Source organism: Danio rerio, chromosome 3, assembly GCF_052040795.2.
Source record: "Danio rerio strain M-AB ecotype USA chromosome 3, GRCz13ab, whole genome shotgun sequence".
Classification (NCBI taxonomy): domain Eukaryota; kingdom Metazoa; phylum Chordata; class Actinopteri; order Cypriniformes; family Danionidae; genus Danio; species Danio rerio.
The window spans coordinates 50,381,757-50,409,413 of record NC_141023.1 but is presented as its reverse complement, the minus strand read 5'-3'; the positions used below and the strand labels follow the sequence as shown (position 1 = coordinate 50,409,413).

Here is a 27,657-nt window from a genome sequence, read left to right as displayed (position 1 = left end):
GCCAATCTTTTTCTTGTTTATCCTTTTTAGCTGATGGTCTCCGTTTACATGAACCTTGCAGTAACATAATCATAGACTGTACAAAATAATAAGAACGTGCTTCGCAAGGGTTTCGCTGACGTTAAATGACGCATAGACGCGGTGTCGTCATCTTACCGGAAGCTGAAGAGGGAAATCAGTGGAGTCGCGTTGGCATTTCTGTCAGCCACCGCTCGAGAGCAGGGGAGAAACTGAGCCTGTCCACCGAGCTCTGAAAAGGACATGAGAAGGTAACGTTGGGGTTTGACACTTTATTGATTATTTAACACGCTGTGTTCACTGGGAGGCTCGTAAAATGTAAACCGTTTCATTTTAACTGTTATGTTAAGCTGTCATTTTTATCTGGCCAGTAAGGACCAACAGTTGGCGAGAGCTGATTTTTCATGTGCCGGTGTTTTCTGCTGGCGCAAAGCCAAAATGCCTTTAAAAACTGTTCATAACGAGGAATTGACACCGACGTTTATTATGTTTTCGATAGTGATCATTTTAAAAAAATTGACTCGATAACGACTTTTATCTTTTAATGTTGATCACATCCGCTGGCCTGCCGAGAAAACATCAACATGATATAATCACGTGCGGGTTTTTTTTAACGATTTCTGTTACAGGAGTTTACTGGACAGATTTATTGCTTAATGTTCAGTGTTATATTTGGTCCTCGTGATGTTTTTGCTTTGAAGGATGATCCCTGGTCGTGTTCTGATTTGGTCATCTGACGTAATTGCTCTTACGTCTTACATCTTGGCAAACAAACGCTGCGTGACGGTCTACACATTTAATACAAATATATTAGGCTGGTCTTTGAATTGTTTACTTTCAGCAGACAGGTATTTTCATCTGTTGTCATTTGTCTTACTGTCCAAGGGCTAGTTTACCAAAAAGGTCAAATTTACTAAAAAATTTAAACTACTGTGAGTTTCTGTTTTTAAACACACACAAAAAAGTTAATTTGAAAAATGTTCGAAACTGGTAGCCATTTACATCCTAAAAAGCTGTAGTAGTCAGTGACATTGAGGTAAAGCTGTTTTTTTCTTCATTCATTCTGACTTTTCCCTTAATAATTTAATTTCATAAAAGTATTATTTGCAAACTTAAAACAGTGAAGTCATCTTAGCAGCCAATGACTATTAAAGTACAACATTGTTCGCAGTCAAATAAACAGTGTTGTTTTCAAGTCACACTTGCAGGTTATTTCAGACCGAATATTTAAAGTGCCATGGTAAATAATATAGGAAGCGTGTCACAAGTTGTTGAATGAATGTGTAAATGAATGTGTAAATATAAAACCAACTTTCTCAATTTCAGTGACTACCAGTTTCTAACATATCTTGTAATGTAAAACATATAAAATGTTTAGCTGCTTGTTTCACAATCGATGTCGTTGTATTTAAAATTACAGTTTACATTAGTAGACTTGTAGCTACAGTTTACATTTACACTGTCATCATATCTAAATATAATATTCCAGAGTTTGTTCACTTTGTTCCAAAGTAGGGTTTTATGATACTATTAAAATATGATGTTGTTGAATATTGCAATAATGAACATTCCCTTAGAAAAATGCTATTGTTATAAGTTATTTATTTATTTATTTATTTAACAATGTTAAATGAGATGGTTAAATTACATTCATTCATTCTTTCATTTTCTTTTTGGCTCAGTCCCGTTATTAATCTAGGGGCCATAACAGCAGAATAAACCGGCAACTTATCCAACTTAACCCTTTCATCTGCAACCCATCACTGGGAAACACATTCTCACATACACTATGGACTAATTAAGCTTGCCCAATTCAACTGTATCGCATGTCTTTGGACTTGTAGTGGAAAACAGAGCACCCTGAGAAAACCTACGCGAATGCAGGGAAACCATGCAAACTCCACACAGAAATGCCAACTGACCCAAACGACCACCTCGCTTGTTAAATTATATTTTAGATGTAATTAGTTCTAATCCAGACTAAAAAAACTCTGTCAAGGTGGGAACATTAAGCCTTTAAAGCACTATGATTGTTTGAAAACCTTCCAATTGCCTGTCATTATTTTCCTCTCTTCTCGTCTCGACTCCTGATATTAGTATTTATTTTCAGCTCTGGGTTCATCTTTGAGCCAATGGCAGAACACCAACTGCAGAGTAGAGAATAAAAACAGTTAGACCCTATCTGATTGGTCAAATCTAGATAAACTAATGCATCAAATAAATGTAATTCATCATCACATATTTACAGTATGTATGATAATATATTTTTTTTTCTTAAGGACAAAATCTTAATTGTTTTATTTTGGCTACAATTAAAGCAGTTTTGAATTTTTTAAACACCATTTTAAGGACAAAATTATTCAATTTAAGCTATTTTTTTTTCTCGATAGTCTACAGAATAAATCATCGTTATACAATAACTTGCCTAATTACCCTAACCTGCCTAGTTAACCTAATTAACCTAGTAAAGCCTTTAAATGTCACTTTAAGCTGTCTAGAAGTGTCTTAAAAAATATCTAGTAAAATATTATCATCATGGCAAAGATAAAATAAATCGGTTATTAGAGATGAGTTATTAAAACTATCAGGTTTACAAATGTGTTAAAGAAATCTTCTCTCTGTTAAACAGAAATTGGGGAAAAAAAATAAACGGAGGGTCTAATAATTCTGACTTTTTAACTGCAAGTAACTAAAAGTTAGCCTATTTAGACACTGCTTTAAATCCGCTATCCTCAGTAGTTGTACTGCTTATGTCACCAGGTTGTTGAGGATATGACACCTGTTAACATTGTAATTCTCAGCATGACATTGTGTGCTGGATTGTGCTTTTTGGAAATCATGTCATTCTTGGAAAGAAAACAGAAGAAAAAAAAAATCTGGCCTTTGCCCTGTGCCTCTGACTGTGTGTAGTCAGCGTAAGTTGCATTGTGGAAAACATTGCATTAGACAGGAACCATCCCACTGTCCTGTGGTGCGGGACAGGCGCTCTGTGGCCGGACAGATGGCCTCACTGTCAGGAGTCAGTTTGGGAGGGGTGAGGAACTGGGCATGGTGGCCTAAGACATTATAAAGGACCACAATTGAATTGACAACAGCCCTCGGGAGAGCAAATCCCAGATGATCCTCCTGGTAGAGAACTGCTGATCTTTATAGATCTATTTACTAGTGTTGTCACAATATACATTTTGACTTTGATACGTTACCTAAATTATATATCATGATGCCAATAATAAAAACTGTAAAAGTAACTGAAAATAGCTTTTTTATTTACAAAAAACACCTAGTATTCTCTGTCAGCTAAATATAGTGTAGTGGTGTATAGTGTTTTTATTTTTCAATCTTTCAAATCTGGACAATGCTGAATACAGCGTCTGTGGAAAAACATATATGAAATGCTTCGAGTTTCTCCTCTTTCGACCAACAGATCAAGTTTAAAACACATTTGGGTTTTTAACCATGTAATGTGTAATAATATATTTCAATATATTATAATAATAAACATGCATAATATTGATATTCAAAAATACAGCTAATAATGATTTATTATTTAAATTTTTAGGATGGTTTTTATGAACATTCAGTTTACATTTGCAGATTAGCTTAATAGTTCAAACATTAACATTTTCACATGCTAATCTGCTATGCTACATGCTGAAACATAAACATTTAGTTATAATTGAAAATCCTGTGTGACCATTTATAAACATACATGAAAGCTGTGGAATTATGCTTTAATATTTAGTAGTTCATTTAACTAAACTAATTTAAACTAGAGCTTTAGTCTAAGTTGATGTGAATTTCTTAGTTCATGCCCATTATGATATTCGTCATAATCTGATTGTCGTTTTATTATTTAAATAACGTTAGCATAGTAATTGGTCCTTTGGTCCTTTCGTTAGGACTAGCAAGGATACTCTTTAAATGGTCGTGTCTGGTTTCCTCTCGCAATTGCCTGCTTATGCTGTCTACATACATGTATTTGACAACATTTTATGTAATTTATGTGGAACTTTATTTGTGGAGGGCGTGAGACAGAGCTGAAAAGCATCTGCAGGGATCAAAATTAACTATTTTACTGGGTAACACTATAAAATTTTGGAGCTTAAACGAAAAATGAATGGGCAACACTGCAAATTGTATTATAAAGGATTTATTGTATTTAAAAACAACAATCAGGACTAACAATAATCAGAAACCTCTATCTAATTCTGTGATGACTTATTGTTATTTGCGGCAATATAGCAATACACCAAGTATTTTTTGTTGCTATAGCTGTTAAAATACCTTTTTTTTGTAGCTTAAGTCAATATTGTGAACAACATATGTGATAAAAGCTTCAGCTTTTGCAACAAGAAAGTTTATTACTGTGATTAGATAAGTTTGTATGTTTAATGAGTTATTTTGCAAAAGAGATGTATATTGGGACAAAACAATAGAGAATAGTTTTAAAATCTAAAATTAAGTGATCGCAAGAGACTCATGAATGCATGTTTAAAAACAGATGTAAACTGGCTCTTAGCTTGTCATTTGGTGTGAATAATTCCTCAACAGCAGAAGGTGTAGGCTAGTGCTGGCTCATGACATGTGACACTCCTGAGAATCTGGACAAGAATCTGAAGAATTCAGAAATGTGTGGAATATTTCTGACTGTTGGAGGTGGACAGGTTTGTCTGCTTCTAGCTGGGTCACAGAAAGAGGCTAACCCAGGGCTAAACCAAATGGATTGCTTCAGTTTGCAGCTCTTCATCAAATTAGATTGAATGAGTAACTGCACACAAATTTAGAATGAATTAATTGAAAGTTTCAGAAAACACTGGATTAAATAAATGATGTCCCGACTCCCAAAACAAGAGAAGGATGAGGAAATTAGAATGAAATTGTCAGGCTTGAGTTATACGGAGAAGTTAACAACCAAGAGTGCTTAATGTTTTTAAAAGGACAAACTCTGTAGCCATTAATCTCAGTCTAAGCACGCTTTTAATATATAGAAGAGCTGCTCTGTCTTGCTTCTATAATAAATGGTTGCACCTTTGAGTTTTATAATGGCTTCATACTAAACTGAAAATTATTTTCTACTTTATTTATTTTTAATTTAATTAATTATAATTATATATTTAATTATAATTTATAAATTGTATTATTTTTACAGACCACAAAAGGAGTTTTTAGAATGGTGTAATTCACCCAAAAAATGGCAAATCTTTGATTTGTGGTGACGGGTGCTACTGAAGAGCAATGGAGCTAGTTCACTAATTTGGCACAAGATGTGATAATAAATCATGAGAAAAGGATGCACAACAGACTTGCGCATCGTTTACCCGTACTGCGATAGTGGCTTAAAGCAAAAATCCAGCTACACCAAACATTCGTAGAATTCTCCCAATTACAGCCCGATCTGTCGGCGAGCTTGTTAACTCTTAAATCAGGCTTAAAATCCTGTAGAGTGAACTAGGCATTAGAAATATGGAAGACATCAAGTGATTCATCGCAGAGAGGCAGTAATCTCGTCAGTGCTAATAACACAATGTTTCTGACATAGTTAGAAAACACAAGCTAGAGTAGGGAGGGATTAAGAAAAGAGTTGCCAGTGATTCAGCATATGGATTATATATTTATAAACCTGTTGAAGCTTCAGAGTTTTGGTTGAATGTAATACTAAAATAAGTTGTGGTGAGGGAAAATATTCATACAGTTTAATATTGCAATATTTTCTGCAGTAACACTAAATCGATATACATATGTCCGTAATGCTACATTGCTAATTGCTATTTTTTGGGTAAATAATAACAGGGCTTAAAGTATTCCGGCTCCATGCAGGATCTCCGACGTGTGGCCATGCAGAAAAAAATTTAAAAATGTAAAAATTCTGAGCCTGTGTATGCGGTTTAATTCCTAAAATAATCGATTAACCGTTAACCGAAAGATTGCTTTTGTACCAATTAATTAAATTATTTTAAATTTAATTGAATGATATTAGTTTATGTATTTTTAAAGTTTGGCTGCATAAGGGGCAAACATGCAAATGTGCTTTTTGCATTGAGAGGCGCATCTTTTGAATGGTTCACTAATGGCTGCGAGTGTTTTGCGCGCTGCTTATGCTCCCTGGCCGCCTCACGTTTTGCCGTTGCGCGCTGTTTGCTAGAGCGGAAAAAGCATGTTAAGTCAGTCATGTTTTTTTCATTCTTCAATCAGAAAGCAGAAGCGGGGTTTCTGTTGAGGTGACAGCAGGGTTTGTGTTGTCAAGCCGACTATGGCGAAAGTTTAATGATTGAGGAGAAACTTGTGGTTGCTGTTTCAAGTTATCAAAAAGCCGTATGACTTTACAGATCTTGAATATCACAGTATTATTAAAAACTACAATCATAACATTGACAGCAACACGACTCGCGCACAGTATGGGATTAGCTGATTCAGTTGTTTGCTAATGACATACAAAAGAGCACTGCCCTTTTTTTTCTTCTCCCCTTGTCAGCATAAAGACAGGGAGGTGCACCTTGCGTTTTTGCAACAAAAACACATGCTCTTTGTGATTGACCCCTAAATGTGCAACACATATTTGGTAACTCGCGGGACAGTAACGTGTACAAACATGCCTGCCTACAGACGTATTTTGCCAAAGATGCTAAATGAAAGAAGGATTATTCTTGTCACAGTTTGACACAGATGAGTTGACATAAACCAGAGCTGATGCTGATCGCCTCTGTGCTGCCTGGAGCCGCGTTATCATTTCAACAAATAGGCTATTGATGATTTAGTGTACAACCAACAATCCAACCTTTTTCCATTTGGAAAATTACAGTTATTAATAGTTTTTATATAATATCAGTTTTTAAAATAGTCTACATATTCTATGAGTCACAAATCCAAAGATTTTCTAGTTTTTTGTATAATTATAACACTGCACCAAACTAAGGCTTTTTTTTATGGCTTATAAAACATGTATGCAAATTAATGCAATATCATATGCAAAGAACAAAATTGTTATACAAAAAGTCAACAACAATAATAACAGTGGAGCATCAATTGAGTGCATATTTCCTGTGGAGCAATCGATTTGAGAGCCTGATATTTTTATTTGACTTGAAAAAAAACATGATTGGACAAACAGCAGACCCTCAGCCTCCTCCACCATACCAGCTCTATCTTCTAGTCCAAATGTCTTAAAAAGAAAGAGTTTGCCGGACTTGGCCTACAACCCAGAAAAAAAGAAAAAATAAGTGATAGCCTTGATTTCACTCCTAATCTTTAGTTTGGCAGTTCAGTTAAGTACTTTGAGCACTTTTTATTTAGGCACTTCAAGCACTTGTTATTGTTTAGAAGAAAGCACAGTATTTGACATAGTACTTTTAAATAAATGGTGCAAACCATAATCCTTGAAGAGAGTATCTCGGTCTCTGTTTACCAGTTTTTTTAAGCAATATAAGCTCTTGTTACTTTATTTTTGTTACTGTTGTCAATATTGGAAGTCCCCCCTCAGGCTGAGTGTTTCTCTTTTCTTTAACCCCTGTAATAAAATTGATTTAACCAGAGTCAGTGAGAACTTTTTTTCGTCGTCTTCTTTAAAGTCAGCTTCAGCTTGTAGAAAGTTGGTAAAATAAAGATGGTTGCATCACTAAAAAAGCACATTTATCTCAGGTTTTCATTAAAGTGTTGAAGTAAGACAAACAAACTTTTTCTGTTTGGTTAAAACAGATGTTGCCAATGTTTTCCTTTGGGGACATAATTCAAGTTAATTGAAGTAAAAAAAAAAAAAGGTTATGCATTACAATCTATTTTAAAATCACAATATTGAATCCTGAGACAACAGTCTTGATAATAACATTTTGTGGGGGCTCTGGTCATTGCCACACCTAGAAATTAAATTAGCCTGAAGTAAAAAAATAAAATAAAATCACAAAATGTGAAACTAAAAGCAAAACTATCTTCTTAAATGTGACAATGTTTAATTCCTCCTGTGGACTTGGAAACCCACAATTAATTTGTACATAAATGAAACATGGAAAAGGGAATGGGACAACAGCATAAATAATAAATTACATGAAATTAACCCAAAAATAAATGAAAGACTATTAGCAAATTGTAATTTTAAGACCAGGCATGATCAAATGTCGAATTAGACATTCTAGGTTGACTCATTTGTACCTATTCAATAACGAAGACCCACCTAAATGTACGTAATTACTGCCAGGCTGCTCTTACTATTAAACATATTCTGTTAGAATGTGGAAGTTTCAATACAATTCAATGAATGCAAAATTTTTTATAAGGAGAGTACTTTGGATATTTTGAAAAAGGTACCACCAGGAAGAATCTTAAATTATTTATCAAACATTGAACTGAAAAAATATATTTCACTTTGAATATTTTTGTGATTTTATTTATTTATACTTTATATATTTATCCAAGGAACTTTTTATTGTAATACAAATTAGTTTTTATCATGTAATATTTTATATCCATCTTGCCGTGAAATAGCCATAAGTTGCTGATTTCACAATATATAAATAAGAAATAAAATGATGTGAAACTAAACACTTAAGGTGCCACCTGAAACACTGTGAGCTTGTAAAGTGGCCAAATAAACCATGCGAGTCTGGTGAAGCTCTAAGTGATGGGTGAAAAAAAGCCTTTGGACTTAAGTCAAATGAGGACAGGCACCATGGGCACTTTGCCTGCTATCTGTTTATGAGGTTGTACCAGGACAAAACTGCAGTGCGAAGTACAGGCTCTGTGTGTCCCTCAAGACTGATCCAATTCTCCATCTGCTTCCACAGGTCTCCACCATGGACACAGAGATGATGCCAAAATTCTCCTCAAAAGACGAGGAAATCGATTACTGGAAGTGTTTGTCTCTCAAATACAAAAAGAGGTAAGCTGAAGTCATTAACTTCTAAATATAGCTAACTGCTGAGCTTTTACAACACTGTGTGGTTTACCTTCCTATAAAAAGCTATGGGGTATTTTTTTAGGAAAATGGTTTTGGCTTGGCCACAGTGTCTTAGTTAAACTTTAACTGGCTGAGACAATAATGATTGTTTCTGTGCTCATCCCTACAATCACGAGCCCTGCGGTTGATGAATGGCTGTAAATATGATTGGGCACTTTTTTGTCATGGAAAACCAGAGAAAATGCCACAACACACGGAGCCTTTCAGTGTTCGTGACAATAGGGGGCTGCTGAAACACTGTAAAGATGCTCCATGACTGTGTCATTTGGAGAATTGCTCATTTTTAAAACATAATGTTAATTTATAGTCAGACCTGATGTTCTTTCGAAGTGCTTGATGTCAAGAGTTCAAATTAAATCTCTCATTGTCACAAAAATAGTAAATGCAAATTCAACATGGTTAGTTTGTTGTTGTTTTAGTCCTTTTTAGGTCCTTAAGTTTAGTCCTAAATAGTCTACTGCATATTATTCAGGTTCAGACGGGTGATTGGGAGCATGTTAAAGAGATATCCATGTGCAGAATTGTTTGATTTAGTTACTTTAGTCATTGTAGAATGACATCCAAAATGTCAGTAGCCATCCCCTTGACTGCAAAAGACATATTTTTGGAGGTCAATATTCTGTTTTATGTGGCTGTGGGATTTATAATGATAGACTTACTAAGGTTATTTATTTATTTATTTATTTTTTTTAACCATTTTCCCCTTTAAAGCATTTGAAGTACTCTTATAGATCCTTGTTGAAAAAGTACTATGCTTAATTTGGTTGAATGTAGAGATGGGCGATTAAAAATAGTATCGATATTTATTGACCACATCATTGTCAATGATAAAGAAGTTTCGGTATGAAGCGCTATAGTTTAATTAATATTTGGCTGCTAAACATGCGCCTTGGAAGGAATGCCAACAAGCTTAGGGTGTAAGTTTGTCATTTAAAAATAAGACACATGCTCATTTTCCAGGCACACCTTGAATGCCGCGAGTTGCTCCTTCCATACATACAGACCTTTCTGGAAATTTACCGGCATTGTCCTGAAAGGTCTGTATGTTTTTAACAGGCGATTTTTTTGAAAATACGGGTAAATTCGTTCCGGCTATTTTCCGGAAAGAGAAGTTGTAACATTATCGTTAATTTGCTGGAATGCTGCTCTGTGAACGCTGAAGGAAGATTGGCGGAAAGAGTGCACTTGATGCGTTGCGTGTGCACTCAAAGCAGCTGGCGAGCACCAGCACACACACATGTTTTGTACTTCTCGACATGCGAAAATGTTTCTCTATATGTTTTCATCAAGGTTGTTCACAGTACTAATCCATCCACAGAGTTTGTAATATAGTCAAATGTTTACAAATAAGTGCAACGATTTAGAGCTAATTTTTGGTTACTGATGTCAGAATTTAGTGTTTTGGAATGGATGTGTGAAAAAAATCCATAACGTCCCTGCCTGTGTGAACAGCGCTTTCTTGAATTTATCTGTAAAGTCACTCCGAAAAATTTCTGAATATTTACTGACATCACTGTGTGAAAGTAGCTATTGCCTCTTCAGCTCAGAATAACAACACGCGTGAAAATGAGTGCCGTATAGCAGCAGTGAGGAGATTGTAAATGAAAAAGGATGCAAGCATGACGCCAGAGTGGCTTTTTGGTTTCTTTTTCTGTGCATCCCAGGCACTAGCACCCCATATGAAAGATTTTAATGATGGGGAAAGTTTTAATGATTCTAATAATGTTGTAATGTGTTTTTTATTTGTTTGTTTATAATGAACTTTATGTATTGGGGGAATACATCAGGCATATATAGGTGTTTCTTCCAACAGTGTTTTTATCTTGTTCTGAATGATGTTATCCTTAAATTTTTGTCATGCTGTAAAGTGCATTTGTTTTGATGGTCTGTAATGAGCAGGGGTTGAAATTAACCTTTTTGCTTGGTAGCAACGGTGCTACTAACTTTAAAAATTTAGGCGCATCAGCCAAAATTTTGTCACACCCACCAATTATATGCACCGTTACTACAAGTGTTACACAAACAGATTTATTGTATTTGAAATCAACAGTAATCAAATTAACAAGCAAATAAATGGAAAATATATCTCAACGAAATCCCGTTATCTCAAGAAAATACATTTCTGTAACATAACTGAGTGAGCAAAGCACGGAGCGCTCACTGGCCCTGCACGCACTGCTTGAATGAATCTGTTAACGATATAACTGTGCTGTTCTTACAAGTGCTGTCTGATATTGCACTGGTCTTTTTAAGAGTAGCGATATTAGTTTACTCGGTGCAAGCACGTTTGCGATGGTGTACGTGGTGTTAAATTTGACATATGCTGTCCGCCGTGCAAGGGGCAGCTATCTGGCGATTATATGAAGGATTAAACAGAAGTCTTCATGCTAGATGTATAAAACAGTCACCTGAAAACTCCATCCCACAGACTTTTCATAGCGGACTTGAAGCCAATGGAAGTCTTCTACTCTTGGAAAAGTGTAGATGGTGGATTAACATTCAGCACATGATCACTAGTAAGATGTGTCATTATTTATAACTTTAGATGCCATGGTTTCTAAATCAAAATGTGTTATTTTCATTCTCATCTTCAGTGCTTTACAATGTTTCGCGGTAGTAGCTCTCTCTGTCATCCCAAGCCAGAAGGCACTGAGTGATTGACAGCTGATATTAACCAATCATTCGCGTTCAGTGCTAGAGCAGTGGTGGGCCAATAAGAAGAGCGCAAAGGCGGGGCAAGCATTACGAACTTGGATTTGTTTACTGCAGCAAGTCGACATGACAACTGTTTTAAACCATTACTGAGTGCTGCTTTCGCGTTTCAAGTGCAGACAAAGAGCTTAAATGTGCATTCTGTGTGAATGTCTCCCGAATCCGCGCATGTGGTGAACATTTTGCAGGAAAAACTGATCGCACACAACAATTTTAAGCACTAGCAGAAATGCACCCAAATATATTTTAAGATAAAATTTCGGGCACATATGCGACCAAAATGGTCGCAATTTCGAGCCCTGATGAGGATGACTCAATGGAATGCATAAATATAGAATATCAAAAAATTTGATCTGATGTGATCGTAAACTTTAAATAAATCAGCAGTCAGTCACATATACGCTACCTAACCAAAGTAGACTAAAGGGACAGGTCATCCTAAGATTGTCCTCACACTCAAGTGGCTCAACTTTTATGAATATTTTTCTTCTGTCAAACAAAATACAAGATCTTCTAAAGAATGTTGGGAGTAAGCAGCCTTTTGACATCCATTGGAGAACAAATAAGTAAATGATGATGGTTTCATTTTTGTGCAAACTATTTCTTTAAAAGTACAGATTAGTACCCTTCAGATATGACTGTGGTTGGTGGTGTTTTCCCGACCAAAAGAAGCCTAAGAGTGTCTCTCTGATCTAAACCAGAGCTCGCAGTTGCTGCTGGCACTAATGCTGACTGTCTGTCTGCTGGTGGTCTCTGTCTGTTTCGCTCTGACCTCCTACACAGTTTCAACACGTGCACATGCACCTCGTGCTCTGATGTTTTACTGCCCCTGAGACTTGGTGGAGCACAGGAAGTTCTCCAAATCCCAGGAATTTCCTGCTGAGGAAGCACGAAAACATACTTTCCTGGAAATAGTTAGACGCATGAGTCTGCCTTTTTAAAGACCCTTTAACTCACTTGAAAGGAGTTTTCCATGTACTGACATTTGTTGTTGCTGTTGTTGTTTAAGTTATAGTAGCTGACAAGTGTTAAGTGTTGCACAAAGAAAATAATTAAACTTCAACTGATTAAGTCTTATGTGTGCAGTTACTGCATATTTGATTAAAAATGAAATATCGAGGAATTATAAAATTAACTATATCAAGTTAACGATTTTTAAATGTAGGTGATAGGGATGTAACGGTATTGTAAATACCGTCATACCGCAATATAAATTTTTTTCGATATTACCGTAGTCGCATGACTCGGTAAAACTATAGGTCTTCTGAGAAAATTTGCTCAGGCGAATGAAGCGAACGGGAGGTAGCAAAAACTACAATTCCAATCAGCCCATGCTTGACCATCATCCCTTGCGGTCTGTTGTCGCTACAGATCCAGTAATGCGGAAATGGAGTGTGCTGCTAGAAGCAGGGATGAAAAAGAGCTGGAAAACTCTAAAGCGGGTGTTGTCGCCGCGCGCGTACTGAATAGCGGTGTTGTCGCGCGAGTTCTTATCAGCTGTGTTGTCGCGCGAGTTCTTATCAGCTGTGTTGTCGCGCGAGTTCTTATCAGCTGTGTTGTCGCGCGAGTTCTTATCAGCTGTGTTGTCGCGCGAGTTCTTATCAGCTGTGTTGTCGCGCGCGTACTGAATAGCGGTGTTGTCGCGCGCGTACTGAATAGCGGTGTTGTCGCGCGCGTACTGAATAGCGGTGTTGTCGCGCGCGTACTGAATAGCGGTGTTGTCGCGCGCGTACTGAATAGCGGTGTTGTCGCGCGCGTACTGAATAGCGGTGTTGTCGCGCACGTACTGAATAGCGGTGTTGTAAAATTGAAGTTCCTGTTTCAAAGCTTACAGATAGATGGCTAATTTATATGTCATTGACACTTTTGGCACTTGTTTGGAGTATTTTCATAAGTTTTGTTTTTTCCTGTAAATGATTCAATAAATACCATACCGTGACATTCATACCGAGGTATTACCGAACCGTGAAATTCTAATACCGTTACATCCCTAGTAGGTGATTTATGTGATGCATGGTTTCCGCTACGTTCATTCTTCCATGGTGCGCCAAAATTCATCCCACCACGGCTACATTACAGCTTCTCATTCAACACATTTTATTTTTTTAATAGCGGGTAATAATCCACCAAAACCAAAACTTAATAAAGGCTAAGTGAATTATAACAACACAAAGTTTTCTGTAACCGTAGTAGTGCTGTGCATCATTTGTTTAACCTTTTAAGGTTACGTGCTGACTGACTAATTGTCAGGTGCTTGATGCTGGAGGCCAGCAAACACAACGTATAGCCGTTTCACTTTACTTCAGGACACATTAATATCGCTCTGTAGGTCTATTGGAGATATTCCTAGCAAATGTGGAGACATTCTCGTTACATAAATGCACTAAATCGCATTTCAGCAGTAGCGTAGCGGACTGGCCTGCAGTGCCCGATACATGACCGTCAACACCCCCCACACAAGAAGATCTGCACGCTCTTGAAGCAGCTTATATTTGAGGGGGCATGCAAGAAGTTTTGTTCGGTTTTATTTCTGGATATTTGAAAATGCTACATGATGATGTGTTTCCCTCTTTATGCACTAAAGCTGGCACGTTCCCTGAGTTTTTCCAGCAAGATGGTGCACCACCACATTATGGGTGTCAGGTCCAAGCATTCCTAGATGAACAGTTTCCTGAAAAGTGGATTGGTTGTCGTGGGCCAGTTGAATGGCCCCCAGGGTCTTTCGATCTGACCCCCTTAGACTTATCTTTGGGCTCATCCGAAGGCAGTTGTTTATGGTGTGAAGATACAAGATGTGCAGCACCTGAAAGTACGTATACTGGAAGCCTTATTAATTATTAAACTGATATTCGGCAAAAGAGAGGGTATGTTTCGTATTTTCAATGAAAATGAAAGGAGGCTGTTATGTTATGGGCTTAGTTTTGTTATAAATATGCATAAAGTGAAGATGACTGTCATATAAAAATGCAGCTACATGATGACTCAACATTTTTGGTGTCTGTTAAGTTAATATCAAAATGAAAATAGCAGTTCCTTATATCATGTCTTCATTTTATTGTTAAGAAATTGAAACAGCGTAGCCAGAGTGTTGTGAATGAGATTATAATATAAAGTACACTTTTTCCCTTTGAAGATTTACTCGATGTGTCCTCTGGAGTTTGTTTTCCCATATTAAACATGTGAAGTCTGAACTTGCAAGGAGAAGGATGCAAGACTAAACTGTGTGTAGGCTTCTTAATATTGAAGGAAAAGCCCCAGTCAGATAGGCGAACGTCTGCAGCCCCACCTCCGTTTTCAGATGTCTTTGTTTACCCCCCCCCCCACACACACACACCCACACACACACACACACACACACACACACATCTACACTGAGATGGAGCAGCACAGTTTTAAAATAAGAACGGCCTCTTCTGTGTTCTCCAAAAGCTCAGTTTTCGGCGCTCAAACTCCAGTGTAGTGTGTGGACGGATGGTGTAACTGTAGCAACACTTGTGCGTTATCAAACTAAAACGTATTAGTGTAAATGGACAGAGCACTGAGTAATTACATGTAATTCATTATCTCCTATAGCACCAGCTGTCAAGGCCTAAATGCTTATTGCTCTTTGTTGCAGTCTGGGTGTCAATTTACATTGCATAGTTTAAGTGATGAATGTGCCGCCACAGCTCCAGATGGCCACTGACGTATGATTTGTGCATGTGTTTTCATGTTTGCAGTTGTCATGATGCTCAGGAAGAGCTGCAGGAGTTTCAGGAAGGCAGTCGGGAGTTGGAGGCCGAGCTGGAGGCTCAGCTGGGTCAGGCAGAACACCGCATCCGAGACCTGCAGTCCGAGAACCAAAGGCTGAAGAGCGAGGTGGACATACTCAAGGTAGGACAGCAGTGAGCTTCTCCAGATCTGAATTAAAAACATAGTTTTTGCATTTAGAACATATTATTTATGATGAATTTGTGTTTTGCAAGACAACATTGTGCTGCTGTTGTACAGTCACTAGAAATTCCACGTTCTCAACGTTTACTGTTTAAATGTTTGTTTGTTTTTAACTAATTGACTACATCTGGAAATGGCCATAAGGGGAAAAACTTAAAAAAATGTGTAAACAATGTCTAAAATGTTTTGACAATAGCTGTGTTTCCATTCAAAACTACAAATGAACTTTTATAGTATTTATATTTTTCTTGATAAACTGGCAGCAAATATCAACAATAAAAACAGAACTTGCAGCGGTAGAAGAAGCTGTGTCAATCTTTTTTTCATTTAATAAATGACTTGCACCTCAGAAGACAATCCTGACATCATCATAAAAATAGATGGATGGAAACATAGCTATCGTCTGCTTTTTCAGATCAACAACCAAACCTGGGCTTCATTTTTCATACGTGGATTACTGAATTAGCTGGGCTTGGTTATTTTTGACAATCAAAATTGCATTTGTAATTTAGGTACAGACGCAAACTTTGTAAAGGTAGCGCCTCAGCTTTAGTAAAATTTCTGAGTGTATGATAATAGAAATGGCAAATATTCTCATTGAGATTGTTTTGTGAAGGAATGATATCTAATTTACTGGTGACATTAACATGCAATGCTAACTGCAAATATGTGGGTGATTTGATGTAGTCAATCGCTGCATTGAGGATCATGATTTTAAGGATAGATAGATAGATGGATGGATGGATGGATGGATAGATAGATAGATAGATCTGTTCTTCACAACTAATGAAAGCACACGCAGTAATCTTAGATAAATTCATCCAAAAGTTTTAATCTCATTTGCAAACTTTTTTTTTTTTTTTTTTAAATTTTAGCCAGAGATCTGTTATCATGATTAAAAGATCCAGGATCTACCAAATCATCTTAAGCAAAACACAAAGAACAGATTGCTGATTTAAACACTTAAGGTGATTAATGGCAAATGACAGAAGACAGTTATGTTTGTGGGAATAGCCAAAAATACATTAGTTTAAGTCCAAAATGGCAAAAGCCTTTCATCTTTCATGAAGACTTATTGTAAATTTTCTTCCTTAAATCTACCAAAACTTAACTTTTTGACTAGATTGGCAAATCTAATGGCTCTAATGCTTTAATGGCAGAGCTCTCTTTATACACATTTAAACTGGTGTTGTATCTCATAAGCAATGTATCCGCTGTGCTTTTTCAAGAACAATATCCCGATGTGTGGAGATGCAGCGTTATCCAGCGAGAGAGCTGTCAAGGGTCTCTGTTAATCCAGAGTGTGCTGTAATTGGATGTCAGGATGAAGAGGAAGAAAATAGAAGGCTAATGGCTCTGCAGAAAAGTTTACTTATAGCACAGTTGTTCCTTTAAAACCCTGACAGGAATACCTTCATAATGACTTGGGCTTAGGGTAAACACAGTTCAGAGATTTAGCCTGCTTGCTTCTATTAGGCAAGGGCTCCTTATTCCAATTTAATGTGATCGGACTGCTTGTTGCTGTCCCAGAAAGCCTGATCATTATATGATTGCATTCTCTGAACACAGTGCCCTTGCCCACTGATCTTGCATTCGTTAGGACACTCATTATTTAGCTGTGGCCCAAAACAATACACGTAGATTAGAAGAAATGGAGTGGATAAAGTAGGTTACCTACGGAAGTCGGGAAGAGAGTCATGTGCACTGGGTTTTTCCTCTCAAACTCCTCATTAAAGCGACAGTTCAACCAGAAATAAAGTCAAATGCAAATGGAAATTGCTCTTTAGGTAACCGAGGCTGGCTTGTTGTGGATGGTGCAAAAATAGAAAAATGAATCCATTGAACTAAGTGTGTCATTGAATGTAATTTCTTAATGTCTGAGATACATGATGTCTCTGATTCAGGTAGGATTGTGCCCCCTATTTGTATAAAGGGTCCATGTGTCTCAACAATGTGCCTGTGAGTGTTCAGGCTTAAAATACCTTATTTATTGTACCATGCTGTACATACCCCTTTTTTGGTCTAAAGCAAAAGTTTTTTGGTCTTTTCAAAAAAAATGTAAAAAATAAAATTATGAAATTAGCTGCATCTAAAAATAGTCCTCAGCTAGGTAACTATAGTATAATTCCTAGCCATAAACTAAGCTAAAAGTGCTCCGATCAGACCCCACGATTGGCTTAATGGATTCAAAAACGGTAACTCAACTGTTAAACTCTACTTGACTTGTAAAATTAGTGGAGTGTTCCTTTAAGGTGGTAAGGATGGTAGATCACATGATCTTAATTAGTTCTTTTGTGTGTTTTTGTATTAAATCCTATTTGGAAAAGTATTTGGATAGAATAGTGGAATTTGAGGCATAGAGAACAATGTTAAATACAGTTTGATTGTTTCTGCAAATATTTTTTTACTGATATGTTTTCTTCAGGTGTTTTAGAAGATTGTTGAGGTAGGTAACTCAGAAAGTGTCTCCTCTGTGTCTCTTGCTGCAGGAGAAACTAGAGCAGCAGTATGCACAGAGCTATAAGCAGATCTCCATGCTGGAGGACGACCTGCTCCAAACACGCGGCATCAAGGAACAACTGCACAAATACGTCAGAGAGCTGGAGCAGGCCAACGATGACCTGGAGAGAGCCAAGAGGTATGGAGATGCTCTCATTTTGTCTTTCTGGAATAACCTGACCCTTAAATACTGGACTACTTTTTGACGAGATCCCAGCCTGTGTGTCACTAATGCTTAACCATAGTGCAAAATGCATTATGCAAGTGTAATGCTGAAGTTCATATTGATGGGCTTTGTTTATGCAGGGCCACCATCACGTCTCTGGAGGACTTTGAGCAGAGGCTGAACCAGGCGATTGAGAGGAACGCTTTCCTGGAAAGCGAACTGGACGAGAAGGAGTCTCTGCTGGTCTCAGTGCAGAGGCTTAAAGATGAAGCTAGAGGTGAACTTTACTACAGTCCATACAAAAATGACTCCACCCTCATTTTATGTACTTTACCTGAAATAGAAATGACCGCTTCCCTTTGATAATGTACAGCTGAAGGTAGCAACTCTCACAGTTATTAAGATCCACACCTACCCCAACTCTCACAGTTATTAAGATCTACACCTACCCTTACCCCGAACCCAACCCACACAGTTAAGATTAATCCTTCCCCAACCCTTACAGTTTTAAGGTCTAGTATAGACCTACCCTAACCTCAAACCTAACCCTCACAATTATTAAGGTCTTCACCTACCCAACCCTAAACCCAATCCTCACAATTATTAAAGTTTACAAGCACCCCAACCATCAGTTTTAAGGTCTACACCTACCCCAACCCTAAGCATAACCCTCACAGTTAAGATTTACACCTACCCCAACCCTCACAGTTTTAAGGTCTACATGTACCCTAACCCTAAACCCAACCCTCACAGTTAAGGTTTACACCTACCCCAACACCAAACCTAAACCGCACACCGCACAGTTAAGATTTACACCTACCCCCATTTACACCTACCAGGGGTGTCAAACTCAATTCCTGGAGGGCCGAAGCCCTGCACAGTTTAGTTCCAACCCTGCTTCAACATACTTACCTGTAGGTTTCAAACAAGTCTAAAGGACTCAATTAGTTTGATCAGGTGTGTTTAATTAGGGTTGGAACTAAACTGTGCAGAGCTGCGGCACTTTAGGAACAGAGTTTGACACCTGTGGTCTACACCAACCCCAACCATAAACCCAACTCTCACAGTTAAGTTCTACATCTACCCCAAACCTAAACCTAACCCTCACTGTCATTTAGGTCTACACCTACCCTAACCCCAAACCCAACCCTCATAGTTAAGATTTACACCTACCCCATCCTTCACAGTTTTAAGGTCAACACCAACCCCAATCATAAACCCAACTCTCACAGTTAAGGTCTACATCTACCCCTAACCTACATCTAACCCTTGCTGTTATTAGGGTCTATACCTACCCTAACCTCAAACCCAACCTTCACAGTTAAGATTTACACCTACCCCAACCCTTGCAGTTTGAAGGTATACACCTACCACAACCTCAAACCCAACTCTCACAATTATTAAGGTCTACACGTACCCCTACCCTTAAAGTTTTAAGGTCTACACCTACCCTAACCTCAAACCCAACAATCACAATTGTTAAATTGTACACCTACCCCAACCCTGAACCCAATCATTGCAGTTTTTAAGGTCTACACATACCCCAACCCTAAACACAACCCCCACAGTTTAGATTTATACCTACCCCAACCCTCACAGTTAAGGTCTACACCTAACCCAACACCAAACCTAAACCTTACAGTTAAGATTTACACTTACACTTACCCCACCCCTCACAGTTTTAAGGTCTACACCTACCTCAACCATAAACCTAACCCTCACTGTTATTAAGATTTACACCTATCCCAACCCTCACAGTTATTAAAGTCTACACCTACCCTAACTCTAAACCCAACCCTCACAATTACTAAAGTCTACAGCTACCTCAACCCTAAACCCCTAAAGTCAACAGGTCCAAACACAAAGTCCAAAGTCTGCACATTAGCTGCAAACTTGCCACATATTCAGTATTGTTCACCCATCACAGAACTGTTCACCTCGGTTCTTACATTTACACTAACTTGTATGCAATGTACTCATGCAATTGGTGTAAACCCAGCATAAAAAGGCTTTTACTGCCCCCTGTTGGTTCGGCATGCCCTTAACATGCATCACAGTGCATTTTTACATTGTCATGTAGACTTCTGTGTAGTCTTTTAGGTATCTGGTGGTTTATCATTAGTGCTGATGTACACGTTCTTGTAGACCTGAGGCAGGAGTTGGCTGTACGAGAGAGGACGTCAGATGTGACCAGGATGTCGGCCCCCAGTTCTCCTACTTTAGATATTGATAAGACAGACTCTGCTGTGCAGGCCTCGCTGTCTCTCCCAGCTACACCTGTGGGGAAGACCATGGAGCATCCTTTCATTGGCACAAAAGGTTGGTGTTTGGTTATTTGGATTATAATGGCATGTTTTCAGCAAAGCATATTTTTTCCTGTTGTTTTTAATTGACGTGACATGTTTTTGAAGGCCAGCAGCGTAATGAGGCACTGAGTGTATGTTTTACACTAAATGTTAAATTCAGGGTTTTGTAAATATTCTGACAGTTGGAGAAACTCTCAGCTGAGCATTTTTAGAAGAGAGTTTGTGTTTTCTGCTGTGCAAAAAGGCTTCTGTGGACACACACTTTTGGTATCATTTAGTAACTCTGCCTGCTTCACAGATTAATAGCGGTGTAGATGTATTCTGTAGATGTAAAATAAAGGTTAATATGAGTAGACTATTATTATTGTTATTCTCAAACATAAGATAAAACAACAATAATATTATGTGTAGCTCTAATGTTGGTTAAAATGCTAAATTTTGAATAGGCTTTGAATGTTGGACTTGAACAGACTTTAAATTTGTCCTGGTCATTAATGCACAGTAAAGTGATGACATTAGAACACAACTATTCATAATTCTGATGTTGAATTCTGATGTTTGAGACACATGCTTGCAATCTGTCATTGACAACATTATTAGACCATTTATTCACTGGTAAAATCAGACATTTGTCATTATCAAATTTCCTCTTGCATTATATTCAATATTATATAGGCTAGAGTAGTTATACTGACACTGTTAAAAATGTATTTTCATGCACAATACTTTGTGTTTGCTATGAAAGAAAAACATATTAAATGCTTGTCGTAATCATAGCTCTAAAATGCGATATGATTATTATCACGTCTATCATTAAGTAGGCCGTGTGCCCGCCCTCTCTGTCGTAACAGCCCACGTCACGTGTGATTTCGTGGTCGTGAATACATCATTACATGAAGAGAGAAATTACATTTTTGGGTGAATTCAGTATGTGACTCTTTCAACACCATTTGGAGGTACCCATGTCGCTGAGCAATGTATGTAAAGCAATGAGAAGACTTGTGCGGCCGCCTTTGCTTCTCTCCTAAACCTGATAATCTGATTGGCAGAATTGTAGAAATGTGGGATTAGGATCATCTTGGGCAGGGGTGTTCAAGCTTAGTCCTGAAGGGCCTGTGTCTTGCAGATTTTAGTTGCCTCAACACAGCTGCAAGAATGTTTCTAGAAAGCCTAGTTCAGGGCTGCTCAACCCTGTTCCCGTAAATCGACCTTCTTGCAAATTTCAGCTCCAACTCTGATCAAACAAACCTGAACCAATTAAATAGGACCTAAATCGAGAGGGTGCTCGCTGCAGAGCCATTTGAGGAGAGCTGAGCTTCAGCGAGGGGGTGCATGAGCTGTCGCTCCTCCTCCTGTAAGCTGTTTTAATGCGTACACCAACCCCACCCCTAACCCTACCCCCAGTGACATCACGCGTAGAAGAAGTGCAAAAAAGGAGGAGCTCAAGCTTAAGCTCCCCCTCGCTGGAGCTCAGCTCTCCTCAAATGGCTCTGCAGCGAGCACCACTTGGCTAAATCACACCTAATAATTACAGGCAGGTGTTTTTGATATGGGTTGCAACTAAAATCTGCAGGAAGGTCGATCTCCAGGAACAGGGTTGAGCACCCCTGGCCTAGTTTGAGCTTGATTAGCTAGCCCAGATGTGTCTGATTGGGGTTGGAACTAAACTTTGCAGGACACTGGCCCTCCAGGACCGAGTTTGGACACCCCTGGTCTAGGGGGTCGAATAAAGATTGCCATCTTTTTTTGATTAATCGTGCAGCTCCAGTTCCTACATAATTTGCCTAATTATATACAACAGTTTACTTATGAAAGAAAGTAAGTCTTTGAACATGCCTAATGTTTAGATGTCTGTGCTAGAAGTGTAAGTAAATTAGCACAAATGTATTACACATAAAATGAACACCTTTGTTAGAGGTGTGAACCTACACTGGACGGGTTGGTTACGATTATCATGCCATCGATTCGGTTCAATATGATATCACGGTGCATTGATGATGCTTTCCAAAATATCTATTTTATGTTACTTTACAGGCGCTGTTCACCGATGAGTGACACTGATACACGACAGTAGCGCAGGGTTGCCAGATTGGGTGGTTTTGGATGGGCATTTCGGCGAGTTTTGGATAGTTTTTGGGCTGTAATCAGTCAGCTACATATGGCAACACGGCAGCATCAATCATACCAGATTGTAGACATGATAGACGTGGTGGTGAAAACTTGCAGTGAAATGGGGACTTCTTCTGCTGTAAGTCAGTGAAAGACTGTCCAGCAAACACACACGCAGTGAAATTGTGAACAGTTTCTGCGTTTTTAAGTAGTTGGAGTGGTGTAAATACTCGCGCTCGACTCCCTCACCATAGTAAGCTACGGCAACATAGCACATATGAGATAAATGACATCAGCACATAATAGCCGGTTATGATTATTACTGAACCGATACCAAATTGTCTGTGTCTGCATCGCGGTGCACCGAAGAAACTATTAATTTTGACACCCTTAATTTTTGTTACCATTTTCTCTGTGTAGCATTAACCAATGGCTGTGGAAATGGCTCCCCTCTCACACCATCTGCACGGATCTCAGCTCTTAACATCGTTGGTGACCTTCTGCGGAAAGTCGGGGTAATTCCTCAATACTTTAGTCATGTGTTTGACTTGCACTAAAAATAGCTGCTTGTAATGCTCAAATTAGAACAAACTCCTGCTAAATTTAGATGCACTTGCTAATGGAAAATCCTGGGGTTTCTCTTTTCGCAGGCTCTCGAGTCTAAACTAGCGGCCTGTAGAAATTTTGCCAAGGATCAGGCAGCAAGGAAAAACTACACCACAGGAAATGGAAACCTCATCAACAGCAATGCAACAAAGTTCTCTCATTCGCTTCACACAACATATTTTGATAAGACGTAAGTACGTTGGTTTCTGCCCTCTTAACTGCACAGAAGATTTCTTTTATAAAATAAGGAAGTTTAACGTAAATTTAAGAGATCATAAATATTCTAAATGTTGCTTTGGCATTATTACTGTTGTTCATATTCTAAATCACTTTTGGAGTAATATGGTTCTTGTTTTGTTTGTTTTTAGTCATGTGAATTATTTTTTTTTTTATTCTTTAAGTAACTTTTAAATAAAGGGAACCCTTTTATTTTATTTATTTATTTTCTTTATTTTAATTCAGGGATATTTGAAGTTGATTGAAATCTCACTTGATTAAATAAAATTGGGATATTATATATTTGTAATTTAATTATTATTTATTTTTTAATAGTAATTTGTTGTTGTTGTTGTTGTTGTTGTTGTTATTATTATTAGTGTTGTTGTTTACTGACCTTAAAGGGATAGTTCACCCCCAAACAATTTGCTCCAAGCCTGTTTGAGTTTTTTATTTATTTATTTTTTTCTGCTATTTTGAACACAAAAGAAGATCATTTAAATAAAGATGGAAACCCTGTTTTTTTCCTAGGCACATCAGTGGTTTTAGGATTTCAACTAAAAAGGGATAGTTCACCAACAAATAATACATTTTACCCACCCACAACTGGTTCCAAACCTCTTGGGCAGGGGTGCCCAACCTGTCCTGGAGGGCCGGTGTCCTGCATAGTTTAGCTCCAACTTTCTTCAACACCTGTCTGGAAAATTCTAGTGTACCTAGTATGAGCTTGATTAACTGGTTCAGGTGTTTTTAATTTGGGTTGGAACTAAAATATGCAGGACACCGGCCCTCCAGGACTGAGTTTGGTCAACCCTGTCCAAGAGGTTTGGAACCAGTTGTGGGTGGGTAAATGTATTATTTGTTGGTAAACTATCCCTTTAATCACACTTAAGTGACCTATTACACACAACAACATCCAGAATAAATACAAATAAGTGTACTACTTTTTTTTTTTTATAAATTCGAGGAAGCTAGAACTGAGCTAGCTAACTGGAATTGTGCTTTTTATTTTTTAACTAAACAAAAAAAATGCAGAATGAATATTGTATATGTTTATTTCTGTATTTGAAATAAAAGATAGATTGCACTTCATGCTATATTGCTTATATTGCTGAAGTCGAAGTCAAAATTTGCTTCTAAGCTCAAATTTGAATAAAAATTTTAACTTACCAAACATAACAAATGAAAAAAAAAATCGTTTTTAGCACAGTGCATGTTCTTTCTGCAAATTCTGTTGTTGCAAATGTAATTTTAAGCTTTGTGTTTTTCATATCACATTTTTAATAGTGTACAAAGCAATCCTTTAAACCTTACACTCCAACAGGCCCAATGTAACTTCATCAGCAGTTAATATGTGACTGTTTTCAAACTGTTACCTGTGCTCTGCTCATGCCTTCATGGCTGAATCATTGTTTAGTGTCACCCTCTGCTGGTGAAATGTGCTACAGCAGGATGTTATTGTGTTACGTGTACTGAAGTGTTTGCTCATGGCTGTTCTTCACAGGACTATGAATGGACTGGATCCCGGAGCTCTGAGCGCCGCTATAGCCTCCCCGCGGGCCGTGTCTCCTCCAGGGCTGCTCCCTCTCAGCGTTTGACACACTTTCCCCAAGCGACCTCCATACAAACTCTGACACATCATGCAAATGGAGAGGACTCTAGAAGGAGTGTGTGTGCAAGTCTGATATGACGAGGCTTAAACGTGTCTGACAGATACATGTCGGGCATGAGCGTTAGTTCCTGTCGGCCTCTGTTCTCCTGAGGTCTCACTTAAAGCCAGCAAAACGACAAAGGTCTGAATCAGACCCACAGCTTCTGTGTGACTGTTTTTAGTGTGACACACAAGTGAATGAGAGAAATAAGGGGGGGAATGATTAAAAAGAATCAAAAGGGATTTGAGGTAAATTTCACTGTATGCTTATGTGCAAATATGAGCGCGGGTGCAAATGAGAGTTTTTGCGAGTGTGTGCAAGCACGCGAGCGAGTGTGTGCGTGTATATGAGCATGCACGCATATGCGAGTTTATGTGTGTGTAATCGTGTACGCTTGCGTGTGCATATTTGTGTGTGTGTGTTTGTGAGCTTGTGTTTGTGTGAACGTGTGTGCATGCATAAGTATGTGCGTACTTGAGTTCTCGGGTGCATGCGTTCATGTGAGCGAACATTTGTATGTGCGTGCCTGCATGCTTTGCGTATGTGCTTGCATACATTACTATGTGTGTGCGTGCAAGCTAGTGTGTGTGTGCTTGCGTATGTGCGAGCGTGCGTATGTGTGAATGTGTGCGCGAGCATGTGTCTGTGTGAACGTGTGTGCGAGCGTGCAATTGTGTGTGTGCGCGCGTGCGTGAGTGTGCATGCATTCGTACATGCTCGTGTTCTAAGGTGCAAGCGTTCATACGTGCGAATGTTCGTATGTGTGTGCCTGCGAGTGTATGTGTGTGTGCACGCGTACATATGTGTGAGCTTGTGCGTATATGCGAGTGTGTGTGCGTGCATTTGTACAGGATTGGGGTTTAAAGGTGCATGCGTTTGTATGTGTGTACATTCATATGTGCGTGCCCACATGCATATGTGTGTGCGTGCATATGTTCGGATGTGCATGCGTGCATTCGTATGTGCATGCCTGCGTATACGTTTGTATGTGCGTGTCTATGTGTGTGGGGTCGTGTGTGTGTTAGTATGTGTATGCATGCATGCACACACTTGTATGTGTGTGCATGCGAGCATGTACGTGTTTGCAAGTGTATGCTTGTGTGCGTACGTATGTGCGAGCGTGTATGTGTGTAAATTGGTATGTGCGTGCATTCATATGTGCGTCATTACATTTGTATGTATGTGCGTGCTTGCGTTCGTATGTGCGTTTATATGTACGTGCGTGCGTGCGTTGCATGTGCGTGTGTGCATGCTTGTGTTCGTATGTGTGTGCGTTAGAATGTGCGTGCCTGCCTTCGTATGTGCATGCGACATTCGTATGTGTGCGCATGTATGTTTGTATGTGCGTGCATATGTGTGCGTCTGTTGGAGCGCATGTTCAAGTGTGTGTGTGTGTGTGTGTGTGTGTGTGTGTGTGCGCGCGATGTGTCCTTATGTGCGAGCGTGTGTGCGCGCGCGCTTGCGTTCATATGTGTAAGTGTGCATAGATGCGTGTGTGTATGTGCGAGCGTGCATTGGTGTGCATATGTGTGAGTGTGCTTGGGTGTGTGTGTATGCGTGCATAAATTGTTTGTGTTTGGGGCCTTGACTTGTTCACTTTTCAGGTTCAGTAAAGGGTCTTAATGTGGAGGTCAGCAGATATTTTGACTGAACAAATTGCCAAGAACATGTTTTGCATAGCATGGAAACATCCGCTACCTTTAATATCACTTATGAATTCTCAGTTCTAGCAGAGCTGGATGCACACCAGTCTCCATCTTACACTTTTTTTTTTTCTTATTTTGGGGGGAGGAAGGTATGCAGAAGGTTTGCATGTTATTTTTCCGACATTTAATTTCTGTATGTAGCACTTTGTACTTCAAAAATGCAAAGTGTTCACCGACTGTAGATTGAGCGGTGGCATCAAACCATATCGACACAAACTGCAAATGCTGTTTTACTCTTGTACCTGCTTCAACTGTAAATCCGTCTCTGTGCAATGTGAGCAGTATTCTGTGCTCGTATGAACCTCATCTCTATCCCACGTGCCTCTGGATCTGCTCTTGAGTTTGAGATTCACTGTTTATTTATTTATTATTGGAACAGAAGCCAACTTATGTGTATCACAGTGTTTGAGTTCAGTTCGTTTACGCCAATTGTCTAGTATGGGAGCACTTGTTCGTGTTAAGTTTCCCCCTTTGAGTCTTCTATTTCAGTTTTCATGCACTTTGTTGGCTATTTTGTTATAACTCATGTATATAGATTTATAAACACAGCAGTCTGTAGATGCTCAACTGGGCTGATGTGCTGTTTAATTTATTTCTGAAGCTTTATGGCATGTTTTGACACAAGGAGTGAATTTTACATACCGTGCATTGGTTTAAAAATAATATATCAAGATGTACAATTGTCTAATGTGCAAATAAATAAAGGGAAAGAACAAGTGTCCAGTTCTGGATTTTTTTAACTCTCCGTGTGTATAAAGCAGTGTTTTTCATCAATATCTTATTATAG

At 38.4% G+C, this 27,657-nt stretch overlaps 1 protein-coding gene across 1 annotated transcript; it reads left to right on the top strand.

The window, feature by feature from the left end:
- Positions 1-191: 191 nt before the first annotated feature.
- On the top strand, positions 192-27,583 carry ndel1b (nudE neurodevelopment protein 1-like 1b; the record flags this gene model as incomplete). The annotated part of the gene is given in 12 exon segments (NM_201307.3): positions 192-269; positions 8,793-8,887; positions 15,397-15,550; positions 18,100-18,248; positions 18,416-18,552; positions 20,421-20,594; positions 23,111-23,205; positions 23,341-23,486; positions 25,017-25,991; positions 26,037-26,134; positions 26,406-26,439; positions 26,583-27,583. Coding segments are annotated over 8 exon segments (1,035 nt in total).
- Positions 27,584-27,657: the final 74 nt, after the last annotated feature.